At 37.9% G+C, this 16,788-nt stretch overlaps 1 protein-coding gene across 3 annotated transcripts in view; it reads left to right on the plus strand.

The window, feature by feature from the left end:
* Positions 1–2,110: 2,110 nt before the first annotated feature.
* Positions 2,111–16,788, plus strand: part of pbx1b (pre-B-cell leukemia homeobox 1b) — an 80,866-nt gene continuing 66,188 nt past the window's right edge. For 2 of the 3 annotated variants that reach the window (XM_055213465.2, XM_055213466.2), the window contains exons 1-2: positions 2,111–2,576; positions 3,966–4,039. In XM_055213465.2, the coding sequence (XP_055069440.1) occupies positions 2,398–2,576; positions 3,966–4,039 (253 nt within the window). In that variant the 5' untranslated portion in view covers positions 2,111–2,397. The remainder of the gene's footprint in view (positions 2,577–3,965; positions 4,040–16,788) is intronic. The other variant, XM_055213468.2, reaches the window with a different exon arrangement.

Consider the following 16,788-nt stretch of genomic DNA (forward strand, 5'->3'; position numbering starts at 1 on the left):
GTGTGGCCAATAATTAAACTTTGCAAGCAATTTGCTGTCTTTATAATATTACAATTACCATTTTTCTAACAACGTTTAAATGTTTTTAGATATATAAATATAAATATAGATATAATTAAATATAGACATATTTTTGGAAAAGGGTCGCTCGCTTAAGGTTCATCATGAGGTCCCTGACTATAAAAAGTTTAAAAACCTCTGCCTTACACAACTCGGGGTCTTTTACAATATTTCAGGTGCTGTTAAGAAAGATGTAAATGTAACTGTAATAACAATTATACAGCATTTTATCGTGATTATGAAAGTTGAAAGATTTTAAAGGTTGAAGGCCTGATATTACAACGACCGGGCTACTGGCAGATTATTTGCATCGGTGTTGAATTTGAAAGCGCAGGCTTGTTAGGATCAGCTGATGAGCGAAAATGTTTGCTGTGTGTTGGACAAGACAGATGTTTGGACAGTGTGACGGTCTCTTCTGCAACATAAAGGATCTCTCAGGGACCGCTGTTACGCTTGGCAGATGGCAAGATGCAGACTGCAGAGACGCCGCCACAGTGCACACTCTCGCTGCCAGGTACACAACTGTCCTTTCACAAAGCCAAATGAAAGATAAACAGAGAACGCAACAGCAGTTTCGACGGCGATCGTGTGTAAAGTCCTTTCGAAAGCATTCCAAGAAAATCCGTCTATTAGCCAGAGGGTCATTGCTCAATTTAGATCAGGGAAAGCAGCCCAGAGTGTCTTCCATTTATTTCTGCTGCTGGACTCGCTCTCGGTCTCGAGTTAAAGAGGCATCTCTCAATCATACACACTGGATGGACCGTGTGTGTGTGTGTGTGCGTGCACTTGTGTGTTTTTCTCTCTTTCCCCGTGGCAGGAGCGGTAGAGTGGATGTGTTGGACCTGGAAGGCACTTTTCAGCCTGGTCACACACACTCGGGCCCTGCTGCTTGGCTGCGCACCATGGGTCACCGGCTTACATTAGAAAAACCCAGCCGAATACATTCATGCGTGTTACTCCAACATACCTGAAAAAACACAAGACTGTGCACAGAGCCCAAAAGAGACCAACGCTACATGATCAAACGAGACGTTTGAATAAAAATGTACCACTTGAAGATTGTATTATTTCAAATCGGTATAAATGTCAGGATTTGGCATGGTTGTCTGTATCAAATGCAGAACAAAATCATTTGATGGTTAATCTTGGATTAAGCACATTAACAGGGCGAGATCTGAAATGAAACGCAAGGTCGATTGTTTTGATCGGGGCTTTCACACCTCTGTGAGATAAATCTATTTCTTGGCAGCAGGCTGGAAAATGAGACGGAGACACGAGGAGAAATGGAGGTCTGCCGCTGGTCACAGAAGAAACTGAGACAGACCCCCAATGTGAGTCACTACACTTTTCCCTCGTTATATTGGGGTCACAGCCACAATAAATAAATAAGGATAATTAAAAAAACATATTTGTTTACATTTATTCTTATATATCAGAACTCTTTTGTAAGAATAGCATGTTATATATATATATATATATATATATATATATATATATATATACATAAAAAAATAATAAATAGTAGTACTTTATATACTGTATACTACACAAGAAACATTACATTGAATATTTATTACATTTATATTTATATTATACTATCCTACAAAAAAAATTGCTGTCATTTTTACTATAATGAATACTACAAAATACTATAGTATAGGATTAACAATTATTATAATAAAATACTACAGTATACTGCAATTAATAGGCTATAAATTAGGCTACTATAATATACAGAATTTATATTTGGGATTATATTTATTATTTATTTTAATATAGTCGATTATGTTTTATATTCATATTAAAATTTGTCCCAATTTGCTGCAGAAATATTCACGTGTTGCTGAGGTATCAATAAAAAAACCCACACAGCACAATAATGTCCACAATAATGGACAGAAATGAAAAGCTGTCTCTCAGGAGGACACGAAAGCGCGTTCCCGCGCCTCATCTCTCGTGCGCAATGATTGACGTGCGCTGAAAGCCGTCTGTGGGCGGAGCAACGCGATCTACGCGTCCAATCGGACAGCGAGGGCGGGGCTTAAGCATCAGTCCGAGCTGTTAGTGTTACAATGTAACAAAAGCAGCAGGATGAAACATTGAAATAACGCGCGCGTGTGTCAAGCGCTTGCCTTTACGCGGGAACCGATTAGTAGCAGCGCAACGCGGCACCGACAGCTCACGCGCACGGGTCCATTCAGTGTGTAAGGTCCGGCTGACACCGGCGGTAAGCGCGCTCAAGGTCTTGGCAAGAGGAGCACCGGGGTCAGGGTGAGAAACGGGACCGGTCCGGAGAAACCTCCGCCGCAGCGTGACAGGAGAACGTACGGGGCCGACATGGACGAGCAGCCGCGCCTGATGCACGCTCACGCGGGCGTGGGGATGAGCGGGCACCCGGGTTTGTCTCAGCACATACCGGAGAACAGCGACGGTGACGGGAGAAAGCAGGACATTGGAGACATCTTACAACAGATCATGACCATCACAGACCAGAGTCTGGACGAGGCGCAGGCCAGGTGACAACCAACACTTATTACATTACTAAATACACAAGAGTAAAATTAAAGAAGTGCAAATAATAATTGAATCAAATAACATAAATTACACATTTTATACCTGAAGTTTATATGGAGCTATAATTTACACACACACACATATATAATTGTTTATAAAAAGTGTAATTAATTATTGATTCATTAAAATGATTATTAATTAAATTATTACGTAAATACAGTTTTAAAGAAAATAAGAAATCATTCATTTATGCTCAATATTAATTATAATGCAAAATTAAAAGTGGACATGCATGCATGCACACATTTTTACATTTTAGGGTAATTAACCTCTCAGGTGAATAAATACTGTAGTATACTTAGTAATCACTACACTTTTTTACTATTTGTAACTATAGTGAACTCAAATGTGTAGTAAATACTGTAGTATAGCCTGCTATTTTAATATTTACTAAGTTATACTATATTTACTATAGTAAATACTACTTGAGTATTTTTTATCTCAGCTGAATTGGTATATTGTCAGTAACCCTTAATAAATGTAAAGTGTCATACAATCTCACAGGTAGTGTTCAACCTGTACCATAATATAAGAAATCCATATAAAACCTTCACAATCTTTCTGTCATTTTGTGTTTGCTTTGTTTATGACAGCTGGCTCACACTACAACTACAATTTTACTGTGGTATGACTACAGTAAATGTAATATTTGTGTTATGTTGATTGTCTGCATGGGTTTAGATGTTTGCTATCAGTATATTATTTGGCTGCATATATGCACATCTGATGTTATTGATAAAAGTAGATATTGAATGAGAACACAATAGCTGTTGTCAGTGTCTGGTGACAGACATCAGGGGATTTTTTTGACATGCGGTGCTCATTTTTTGTCAATAGAAATGAACAGATGCCAAGATAGAAGGTGACAGACAGCATTGAGACTCATATCATATGTGTAATGTTGGCCTTTTACTCACACAAGTACTGAACAGAGGTTTTTAATTTATAATTCAGTAGATTTGAAAATCTGATTTTTGTTCAGAAGTGTGAATAGTTAATATTGCAAAAAACAGTTTAAAATGTAAGAAAAAAAAATAAGATAAATTGCAAATTATTTCTAGAGAAATAATGGAAGATTATTTTTATTTTAGATGAATTATGTAAACAGTGAACGATTAAACTAGTTCTGGGTTGTTACAGACACAGCTGAAATGTATATAATTAATAAAAATAACTATTATTAATAATTGCATTTTTTAGTTTAAATAAAAATGCATTTGATTTCACTAAGACCATTTCACGATTAGCCAACAGGCCTAAAAAATAACTGTGTAGCAGAGTGAAATATCGAGCTTTTCGAATGCTTACCGTGGCCTTTCCATGTGTTTCAGGAAACACGCTCTTAACTGTCACAGAATGAAGCCGGCTCTATTTAACGTCCTGTGTGAAATCAAAGAGAAAACCGGTAAGTGATGTTATGCCTTCGAAATATACATCATGATCGCACGGGCCATTTAGCATTATATCCATCAAAGGATTGCATTGTTGAACATCACTTGGATATTTCGACTGTGGCTCTATATTTTAGCATCTGCTCGAAGGTTTCGTGTTGCATTTAAACGTTTGCACGTCGTGACGTATTTAGTTACGTAAATAACAGCAGTAAAAATATTATAATTGGAAACTCAGTGTTGTGTTGTAATGCCATGTTGTGATTTTATTTATTTATATTTTTACATTGTGATTGGCTGGTGTGTGAATGTGGCCTTGTGGGGAAATGAAGTAAACCTCTCATTGGTAAATCCTATTTACAGTATCGCTCTCATACTGTACTCGGTTTGTCTTTTTGCTCCCAAAACATCAATCCAGCTCTGTTCTGGTTAGGAAAGTATAATATTAAATTACAAACCACCATAACTCGCCTAGCTGCGGTGTTTATTTTGGGAAGTTGAATGAAATTTGTGTTTGTGCATTTTTGGAGCTGTCAATCATGGATTTTGTGGCTGTGATGTAATTTTCCAGCCATCAGAATGATTTAATATGTTGTATATGTAATAGATGATCTGCTGCTGGAAAAGGGGCAAAAGTCACATTTGTGGTGAGCGTGTCACGCTGGCTGTAGTATTGGTTTTTTATGTGGCTTCCTCGAGAGGAGGAATTACGTGTGATTTGCACTTGTGAGATATTGAGACGCTATCGCTCGGTGGTGGAAAATGGTTCCAGTGTGTTTCACAGTCATTAGTGCATGAAATAAAAAGGAGTAGATGAGGGATAAAGCAGATTTCTTTATCGTTATCTTTGTTCCAGCTGTGAGACGGTGGGAGATTGTTTATTTTGTCTCCTCGGCTGCCTGCCGTGATGCTCCTCGATGATGTTTTCATTGAGTTTCAGGCCTGAGCGCGGCCTGCTGCTAAGCTCCTGCTCTGCGTCCGAGAGAGGAGTGACACACAGCTATGCGTGGAGTTTCACTCCCTGCCGTTTCCTTCTCTGTTTGTTTTTCTTTTCGGAGTTCACTCAGAGTTCGAGCTCACATGAAACGCCGAGCGTTCACGGACGTATCCCAGACTGCACCGCTCCTCTGCGCCCAGTACATCAAAAATATGAAGGGCCAAAACTTGGAGCCTCGTCTGGGTCCCAGTTTGAGCTTCAGAGGACAGCACGGGTTAAAAAGAAGAGTTTATATTTGAGATTTGTTGTTTATCATTGCTGGTATTGTAAAAATGTTATAATTTGTAGGTAACATCTGTTTTATTTTAAACTTGAATGGATAAAAACATTTGGCATGGGTCACGTCTGAAAATATTTTGGAGTTTGAAATCCTCAGTGTTTACAAAGTCGAACCCAAAGAGCTACAGAGTCATGGTTTTATTTCGTGTATGATTGTTGCTTTGATTTGAGACTTGAGAATTAAAGTTTTTTGTTTTGTTTGATGTATGCGGTTTATCGACAAATGTGTGCATAAAAACCGTTGGAGATCACGATGTAAGATCATAAACATTAAGTTCTGACTCATGAATGTTATTTTAAAATGCAAAATGTTTTGTTACAGCCGAAATACGGCTTATTTGTGTTACCTAAACAAGATATTTAACAGAATCAATTTAAAAAAATTTAATTTAAGCATGTAATTTTCTTTACGGCAGTTTTAAAAAAAGTTTGCCTGTAATGTTTAATTCCCTTAAAAATGCAACCCTGTCTGTGAAAACCAGACTTAAGTCTCAAAATCGCATTTGTAGTACAAAGTTTGATTTCAACCATTAATTTCACATTGATTTTAATCTTTGCCATGGCTTTACTCAGGCAATATTAAAGATATCAAGATTATATTTTCACTAAATGTTCTTTACATTATGTAGGATGATATTATTTAACAGTAAATCTAAAAAAAAAGTAAAAATTATTTACTATTAATTGTTTAAATATTTCCACGTTTACTATTATTTTGTATCATTTTTAATTATTTATATAAAATAAAACACATTTTTTATTATAACAAATATAAAATTTGTTAAGTTTTACCGGGATTTTCAAAATAAAATTAAATGATGATTTGTTTGTTTTACAAACCAGTTTATGATGTTTTGAGAATCTTCTTCTATTGTGACTTACAAATGTCTTGTGTTTTTTAGTTAAAAAATCCTTTTGGGACATTTAAACGAGTAAAACCTGTACAGTCAAATACATGTAGCTTTCGTAAACATTTTTTTAACCTTTGCTAAAACATCACAATACTATAAAATCATATAAACGGATAGTTTTGGAAAAACAAAAAACTAGGAAATAGTTTTAATTACGAAGTCCCATTCATGAACGTGTGTGTGTGTGTGTGTGTGTGTGTGTGTGTTTGTTGAACTCTCAGCGTCCTGATTGACACCTGTAGGGAGGACATGAGCTCAGGTCACGACCCGACCTCATGACCCGGCTCTCTGTTTTTACTGAGATACACAGAACCACGGATACAGAGCGAAATCTAAACAGAGTCGCAAAGAAGGTGAAACAAGTGCTTTATTTTGCGTTTCCTCTGTTGTCTGTACATTCACTTTCATTCTCATCTGAGGAATGTAGTCTTTGCAACGGCTATTGTGTGTTTGTGTGTGTGTGTGTGTGTGTGTGTGTGTGTGTGTGTGTGTGTGTGTGTGTTTGTGTTTGTGTGTGTGTGTGTGTTGAAACAAGTGAAGGATCTGTTTATCTTTTACGGGATTTAAAGTGTTTTTATCCTAATGTAGTGACACCTTGGATGTCGACTGAGTGTAAAAACTCATTTGACACTCAATTCTGATTGGATAAGTTGTGCTTTAGGTCACATGTGAAACACTTTATATCAGAGGTCTTTAACCTTTTTCAGGGCAAGGACCTCTTAAAGGATATAGAGGAGGAGGAGCAGGGATCCCAGCATGCATCAAATCAAAATATTGATTTTATTGGTTTTATCTCATTTTATATGGGAACTTTTATTTCAGTTAAGTTTGTATAATTTCTATTATTAGCCTAATGCAGATTAGTTGGATGCATAATTTAATTTATTAAAATCAAACAATATTTGGAGGACCCTGAGTTATATCACCACGGACCCCCAAGGGGCCTCGGACCCCCTGTTACTTTATATTGTACTTGCATAGTTTGACGACCATAAACAAAAGTGTATTACTTGAGGGACTTTTATTGTGCTAAACTTTAAAAAGTTTATTTTATCAATTTTAGAAAAGTAATAAGCCGCTCAAGGTTGTAAATAAGAGTAACTTCACATCCTTTCCAGAAAATACAATTGTGCGGTTTAACTTCATGTTTAGATGTAATCCTAACAGTTGTTTGCTAGTTTATCGGCATGCATGCTAAAATGTAATCTGGAATGTAATGAGTTTGATTTAGAAATGTTCTGCTTGTTGACACCTTCATGAAAACAGAGGTAACGTCTCTCCGGCCATCTGTGATCTTTGAAGCGTGTAGCCTTGACTGATGTTGGAAATGTTTGTCACCGAATGGTTTTCCAAAAATACACTCTCAGCTGGCTCGCGCGGATCCAACAGCATGCAGAACCGTTTTCATTATTCTTTATAACGATATAAACCCAGTCGGCACTTGAAAGGAACACTGCAAATATCTTTCTTCCACTTTTGGTTTCCCGACACATGGAAACTCGTCTCCGTGGAAGAGGAATTCTTGGATCTCGTGGAACTTCAGAACGGTGTCAGGCATCTAATTGCCGATTGTCAGAGTTGGTTCTGTGACATCACCTTGAACCTTCAGCTTTGACAGAGAAACAGTCACGACACTTCACCGCCTCAGACTTCAGTTTTCAGCACCTGTCAGAGATTTTAGATGGCGTACGGATAGTTGTTATCTTCATAAACCTCCAAATGAAGCTCTAATAGAAAGTGTTTATCTGCACAGTGGGTTGTTTTTGTGTATTTCTTTCCTTATCTTTCAGTAGTTTTTCTTCGCTTAGCTATAAAAATGTTTATTTTTTCTATAATGAGTAAAAGTTTTGCACTTTTGGGTCATGAACACACCATCCGGCCTTGACCCAACCCAATCCAAAGAAAAATTAAGTTTTGTTTTTTGTTGACAACAAGCTGTTTATCTACTTGTTTACAGAATATGCTAGAAAGATTAATTCTTTTCTGAATACAATTTGGGTAATAAAAAATACTAGGATTTTTTTATTGCAAATGTAAATATCCCGCAACCATTATTTAAAACCGCTGTCAAATCAAACAAATCTCAGCTTGCAGTGTTTTTCCTGCCAGCGCTTTTAAACAAAAGGCTAGTTTTTCTTCTGGCATGCGTTTAAACGCCGTAAGGTTTAGCGCCTGGGGTCGGAGTGATGTAATGTTATTTTTTGATGTGTGAGGATAAGGTGAAAAGAAGGCAGGGTCGGGAATATTTGACAGGACTAAAATGAGCCAGAGATCCGTATGGCTACGTGTGGATTTTTCAGTCCTGTGGGAAGTTCGTCTCCTCTAACCGAACGCACCAGCGGCCAAAATATATACGTCTGCAGCTCATTACAACATAAATAAATCATCTACAGCGTTTCTTTGCGTGTCCAAACAGCAGCCTGACACACATTTAACACCTTTATAAAGGTTATACTGCTAACAATAACATGCCCGTTGTCACCGAATGGATTGAAAGGGGGAACATTCTGGCATTTTCTGGATTTCCTCACAAATTGTTACGATTGGTGCTAACTATTTCATCTTGGATTAGTTTTGTCCAAAAATGTCTTGGCAGTCGGTTGAGTTAAGAAACAGATGTTAAAAATCTGATGTTACTTTTGGTTTATTTCAAATGCTGGAAATGAAAAGTCAGACTGCAGATCTTGAACAGAGTGCATTATGGGATGCAGGATCTCATGCACTAATGCACATTTTGGCAAAGTTTTGCATACAGAAAATGTGCATGTTGTATCATATACAGCATCAACAATTTATCCATTAGTTATTTATACCAGATTGTGTTCTCCATCAAAGCTCCCAGAGATCATAAGTTGTTGCCTGTCGTCAATACCGCAGCTGTAAATGTTATTTCAGATATACTGGAGATGACCAGGGCCGGGCTCAGTCCTAAATTGTGTTGCAAATTCTTTCATTCGGTTGTTTTTTGCACATGTCCTTTAAACATGCTGATGCAGCATCTCTCCGCGGAGAGGGAACGAGCAGGATACGAGAATCACATCTGTCGGACGGGCTCATCATCCTTCGAGCGGAAACGCTAAAGCCTAATCCAGCACATAATAGAGCCACATGCAGCTGACTGGCGGCGTGCGGCCAACGTGGCGTTTTTTGGAACGGTTTCGCCGAAATGAGATTAGGAGAGCACGCGACAGCAGTTACGGAGAAATCTGTCATCGTTCGCTCTGAGTATACACTGGAGCACAATCGCATTACCTTATGAATTATGCAAATTGTCAGTGGCCTAATTGAGATGTGTTAATCATATTAAGAAGCTTAATAGCTGGAATTTAACTGTGATGCTATTTGGTAATTAAGCACGACGGCGAGTTTGGGGTGTCGTTGATTTAACTGCTTATGGAAGACGACGTCACGGCATCTGTCTGCCCGTATCGTGATGTTATTTCTCATTGTCACCTTAAACTATTAACTAGAGCTGTGCAATTAATCGGTTTTGATTTTCGGTTTTAATTTTTGATTCAAACAATTACAAAAACAAGATTATCGAGGTAAAACAATTATGAATTGCATGCTGCTAGACCGATGTGTATGTGAGGCACTTCGAAAGCACCACTGCTATGACACATGTAGCCTATTGCAACACTTACTTAAAGGTAGATTTTCTTTTTCCGGGTGGATCATCAAGACTATTGGTCCTCCTAGGTGTCAATCAGGAGTGTTGGGCAATTGCATTTTTTAAAAAAGTGGAGAAGGCGGTTCTTTTCTAAAATTCGAGAAAATCCTCCGCTACACCTTTAAAGGGGACATATCTTAAAATCTGACTTTTCCCATGTTTAAGTGCTATAATTGGGTCCTTAGTGCTTTTATCAACCTAAAAAATGTTAAAAAGATAAACCCAGTATCTTAGTTTTGGTAAACCACTCTCTGCAAGCATGTGAAAAAGTAGTTCGTTGAAATTTGGCCCCCCTTGTGATGTCAGAATTGGATAATTCAGCCCCTTAATCTGCACTATCCAACCTCGGCACTGTCATTTAATGCAGAGATCAGCTCATTTGCATTTTAAAGGACACACCCAAAACAGCACATTTTCGCTCACACCTACAAAGTGGCAATTTTAACATGTTATAATAAATTATCTGTATGGCATTTTGAGCTAAAACTTCACATATGTGCTCTGGGGACACCAAAGATTTATTTTACATCTTAAAGTCTTGTGAAATGGCCTTTTTAATAAAATGGTTAAATAAATGCATGTTTTTAAAGCCACTAAGTAATCGTGTTTAAGATTTCCCAAAATAACCGTGATTATAATTTTCGCCAATAATCGAGACACAAAGCATTATATGTTAAAACCACAGTATCTTCAAAAGTATTTTTTAATATAACAAATTTGTGGGTTTAGTTTTTTCAGAGATGTACTGATAAACGGCCATCTAAGTTTCGAAGTTTGTGTTTTTTTGTACTAAAATTGTTAAGTAACTACAAGTCATTTAAACTTTCATTTTGTTGAGTTGCTGTAACTTATAAAATAAATTTGAATTAGCTTAATTAGTTTTTCATCACATCACTAGTCAAGATAAAAAAATAAACGTTTATATGACTTGTGAATCCAAGTCGATACTACTTAATAAGTCGTCAGTTAAGAGAAAACGCTTCCCTGCCAATGACGCGTTTTTTCGGCAATCCGTCTTTCCGTTATTATCCACCAGGTGGCGCTCTTACCAACTTTTTAAAACCCGTAAACAATCCCTCAGGTCAAACAGTTCAAACTCAATGTATGTTTTCATCATCGCTCTGAATCTGATCTCTAACAAAAGTTGTTCACAAAAACGCAATTATCTCAGCTTTTTGCTAAAAATTTTGAGAAAAACCTACACATATTTGAAAAAAAGAACAAATGAAGATAGGATGAAATGTTTTTTCTTTTTGAAATTTGATATATTGCTTGTTTATACATTTAAAGAAGAACATTTTCTGGAAGGCATTAAACTTTTGTGAAAATCATAAAAAATGCTGGCGCTGGCTGTCAACAAAAAAAAATGCTTGGCGGGGAAAGAGTTAAAATTTTAAGTGCACATTTTCTCTATGTGTTTCTGATTTGTATTGATCTGTATGACAATAAATAAGCTAAAAAAAAAAATATTGATATAAGAATCTAAATAATTGGCCGTTCAATAAGATATTGCGATATGTACATGCTGCTAAGTCGCAATTTTTTTGTGTTGCGCGTTAGAAATTGTCAGATTTGTGTCTGAATGGCGTATCTAAAAATATTACACAGCTACTGCAATTTTAACATAATCTGTCTGATGTTTTTCAGCTAAAGCTCTTCTGGCGCTGGCCGGCCACCTTTTTTTAATGCTGGCGGGAAAAGAGTTAAAATTTTAGGTGTAATTTTTTTGTATGTGTTTCTGATTTGTATTGATCTGTATGACAATAAATAAGCTAAAAATAAATAAAATTATTGATATAAGGATCTAAATAATTGGCCGTTTGATGAGATATTGCGATATGTACATGCCGCTACATCGCAATTTTTTGTGTTGCGCATTAGAAATTGTCAGATTTGTGTCTAAATGCCGTATCTAAAAATATTACACAGCTACTGCATTTTTAACATAATCTGTCTGATGTTTTTCAGCTAAAGCTCTTCTGGCGCTAGCCGGCCACCTTTTTTTAAAATTCTGGCGGGAAAAGAGTTAAAATTTTAGGTGAAATTTTTTTGTATGTGTTTCTGATTTGTATTTAACTGTATAACAATAAATAAGCTAAACAAAAATTGATATAAGGGTCTACATAATTGAATGATCGATAAGATATTCCAATATTTTCGCGTCGCTATTTGTTGTGTTGCAATGCACATTAGAAATTGCCAGATTTGTGTTCACAATAAGTCTGAATGTCTAAGAAAAATATTACACAGCTACTGCATTTTTAACATAATCTGTCTGAAGTTTTTCAGCTAAAGGTCTTCTGCGCTCAGAGAGATCTGAACGGTCGCTGTTTACTACCATTAAACATCTCGGCGTGCAGTACATCAACGACACGCCGGCGATTTGATCAGTCCGTTTGCTTTGTTTCGTCTGTTTCAGGCAGCTCTTTATAAAGCGTGTAGGTGGAGACACACTTGGCCCGGCGTTACTGCCAGCTTTCTTTATATGTTACGACTTTAATCAAATCTGAAAATTTGTAATGCGCATTAAAGTGAATGAGAAGTGCTTCTTGCTAGCGCGGTTGCCATACCAACCCCAGAGGAGTCGTCTGTCTTTAATGCAAGGTTCAGAATCTCATTTCCTCCCCCCTGTCGCCATCACAGCCACTACAGGCAGTCGCCACATACAGAGAGAGAGGGAGAAGCGTCTCTTCACGTAGTGGAAATGACACAAATTAATATACACTACTTAAACCAGACCAAGATTAATGGTTGCCTTTCACTGCAGTTTAGTCCCACTGTCAGTTGCCGGGTGTTCTGTGGACAAAATCAACACTAATCAACGTTTATCCCCCTTTTGCCCTGGGCTCTTAGGATGCCCACAACCACCCCCCCGTTACGCTTTTCACCTCTCATGCATCTCGGCCATACATCACGATCCCCACAAGCCATACCTCAGTGCGGTACGTCGCATTACTGGCATAACCTTTTTATTTGCATCTTTGCCTCTGATATTTAACAAGACGCCGTATACGACACTTTAGTCGCTTTATGCGTGCTATCGCCTTTCATTCATAGTGCAAGTGGGATTATATACGATATGCTCTCATAAATTCTGTATTGTGAGTGACTATCTGTGCTTTTGTTTTCATTTTGTTTGCATGTTTTGCATTGGTGTAATTCAGACACTGTATCAAGATGCCTTAAAGTTATCCTTTTGTGTTTCGTAGGAAAAATTTTTTGTCTGACTTAACTGTGTCCAGACAAAACAGGGATGACTTTAGACTTAGACATAAGCTTTGTAAAAGCCTCGTATGGTCATAAAGTGTGATTAGAGATTGAATTGATGTGTTTCTCTGTGGTGATGTTACAAATCAATATAGGGATAACTGTTCCCGTGAGCATCCCTAGAGAGATAAGTAATGCCACGCTCTCTCTCTCATCCTTTCTCTTTGTCTCTCGCTCAAATGGATGGCCTTTCTATGCAAATTGCACATAATTAGACATGCTAATATATGGCTGCTGTCTCTCAGTATTTCTGTCTGTCTCCTCATTGTGTCCAGCGACAAAATATTTCTTACACTTTCAGAATCTTAAGTGTATTAGTGACATTACATTCACATCAGAACATTATACATGCATTCGTTTATTCAAAGTCACAGTTGAGCATCCGGTCTCGTGTGTCCGTCTTAAAATAGCCCCTTTGACACGGCATTCGTGGCACGGAAGTGTTTTTTTAAGGAAGCATGTGGAGTCTTGTGCCCCCTGAAAGGAAACAAATGTTTGCGAGAAGCAGCGCGGCGGTTTTGGCCGCTTTCCCAGCACAGACTCGAGTGCCATCCCGGAAGAAAAAGTTCCTGTCGCACATTTAACTCCAAGCACTTCGGGTTGTGCAGTGGCGTAGATGACCGAACCGTGGTCGTTTAATGCTCGAATCGGACGTTTTATGGTCCGTAACCCCATCTCACCTCGCTTACATGGGGAACGATGAGCTATTTTCTCTCCGGTCTTGTTCTTAAAGAGCTTTGGCGAGCTGTAGTTATGCTCTGTTAGGTCTTAGTGGTTTTGGTAAATGGAGGACATCTCCGTCCAGCTGGCTCAGCACTTCAGAAGACATTGTCCTCACGCAAACCTAGTGCGCTGTCAGGGATGTTAAAGATAAAACAGGTGCTCGCAGGTCATCTCGGGACTTCACCGTCGAAAAGGTTACGGCTGGAGACAGGCACGTTTGTGTTATTTGAAACAGAGGCCTTGACAACTTTGATCAGTTGTTGTGGAACGTGTAGTTCGTCTTGTACGCCTCTTTCGCTTTCATGACTTTTCAAAAGAGATTTCGAGATATGCGTTTCCTAGAGTTTTTCTTCTGTCCGTGCAGATTTGCTGAGCTTTCTCCTTCTATTTCTTTGGCAATTTATGACTTGTGGCCCAAAATACATGCATGAGTCATCTGGACTCAGAACCAGATCAGCATAACAAGCGTATGGCACTTCTCTGTCCCGTCACGCTTCATTTACTGCTGGCTGCATCCAGCTTGGACAGATTCAGTCCTACGTACAACTTTATGTGATGTCAGTGTAGGTATGCCAGATTTGGGGGCATTAACAAAAAGTAACCAATTACGAGTGCTCCCCATGGGTGATTTTACACTAGAACCTGAAACCGATTGTGTTTGGTGTGAAAGCGAGGGTTTACATTTTTATTATATCACTGATGGTATAAGACAGATCATACAGAATAGTGAAATTGCTCACAACAACATTAACTTGACTACGCTTAATTAATTATACAATAAAAATGCTGGGTTATTTCAACTCATGGTTGGTTAAATTAAAGACAAACTAGGGATGGGCAATATAAACGATATGCAATATAAACGATACAAAATTGGCTTACGATAGAGATTTTAATTCTATTGCACTATCGCGATAATGCATGTTGATGACGTTATCAACCAGTGAAATTTAGAGCCACGAGCTGCTGCCGGCTGCAACGCATAATCATATTCGTCATTTTGAATAAACATGGCTGAAAGCGTCAGCGAAACAGAGGAGCTCGTGAAAAACACTGGTGCAACATCTATTATTTGGACTTGGTTTGGATTTAAGCCGTCCAACAAGCAGCAGGAAAATATACTATATATATATATATATATGCAATATATATGCAAAGGCAATGCCAGTAGATCGCTCATAAGTTAACTGCTGCTTCACGCGCAAAATTGGCATTATGGACTTAAACACTTTTTCTAAGGGTCTTTATAACGTGTTCTGAAACAAGTTTATTAAAAGCATCATACCGCAATACATATCGCTATCGCAAGAGGCTGCAATGTATATCGCAAAATGGATTGTAGGGCATATCGCCCATCCCTAAGACAAACCTATACCGGGATGTTTTAACTAGTGGTTGAATAAAATATTGAAATTTTCTAGGTTAATTTACCAGTGGTTGGGTTTTTCCTTATTTTATTTAACCATGGGTTTAAACAATACAGCTTTTTTAATGTAGCATATTCACAGGAGATGGATCACCAACGCTCCTGGCATTTCGTACGTTTTTACGAAGTGATTAACTCGTACGACCACATTCGTACATTTTTGTATGATTAGCTTTGACCCCTGTGACGTTGGGGTTATGGGTGGGGTTTCGTTGTTGTTTTTATAATAATCATACGTTTTTGCATTTTGAAATTATAAGAGTAGCAATACGTAAAGTTTGTACGAATTCTATTGACATCAGGCTAAGATCACAGATGCTACACTGCATTAGTCCCATTGGTAATTGTTGCATTGCATCACTGCTAATTTGCATACATTTTGTTAACAGAACATGTCCACTTTTCTAAAAACGACCAACTCCTTACGAAAACAAATTCTGATTCTCGGTTCTAAGGCTGCACCGTATTGATGGAAATGCAATATCTGATTATGCTTCATGTTTGTAAAAACAAATTCCATTATATTGTTACGTAATGTAACGTAACTTTACGTTTAAGTGTTTTTTTTAAGGAAACATGTGGAGTCTTGTGCCCCCTGAAAGGAAACAATTGTTTGCGAGAAAGCAGCGCGGTGGTTTTGGCCGCTTTCCCAGCACAGATGCGAGTGCCATCCCGGAAGAAAAGTTCCTGTCGCACATTTAACTCAAAACACTTCGAGTTGTGCAGTGGCGTAGCTGACCGAACCGTGGTCGTTGCATTGCATCACTGCTAATTTGCATAAATTTTGTTAACAGAACGTGTCCACTTTTTTTAAAAACTACCAACTCATTACAAAAACAAATTCTGATTATCAGTGCTAGGGCTGCACGGTATTGATGGAAATGCGATATGTGATTATGCTTCACGTTTGTAAAAACAAATTAAATGATATCTTTACGTAACGCAACTTTTAACGTAACTTTTAACGTAATGTTTACGTCTTACGTAACTTTTTTGAAGTATTAAAATTATTTATTTATTGCAAACCATTGCTATATGCTTATTGTGACATTTGCAATTTCTTTGGTTGTTTTGGTACCCGGTGCTGTTTTTTAAATGGTGTGAACCGAAATGAAAGTTTGCGATAACATGCGGCCTGCGCAGTCGCTGCTTCTCATCTGTGATCAGCAGATCCTCTGCATTTTCAGGAGCACCGTACAGTGTTCCTAATGTAAATGGCATTCAACATCACGGTTATAATCTTCTCCAAAGCTCCTAGATTCATCAGACCGCTGATGGCTTTTCATACGTTCTTCTTTTGGATCACGATAGCTTCATCTGCCGTGAGCGTTTTGGAGGTTAAGGTAACCTTGATAAAAACGCTCATCACAAGTGACGCTCGTCTTCAATCCATCTTCCGCCATCATAGAGTATTGAAACGAAGCTGTCAAGAGCAACACAATACCGAGCAGTTAAATGGGCCATTTCAGATGTTTTGTGTACTGCCGAAT

This window comes from Misgurnus anguillicaudatus, chromosome 8, assembly GCF_027580225.2.
Source record: "Misgurnus anguillicaudatus chromosome 8, ASM2758022v2, whole genome shotgun sequence".
Taxonomy (NCBI): domain Eukaryota; kingdom Metazoa; phylum Chordata; class Actinopteri; order Cypriniformes; family Cobitidae; genus Misgurnus; species Misgurnus anguillicaudatus.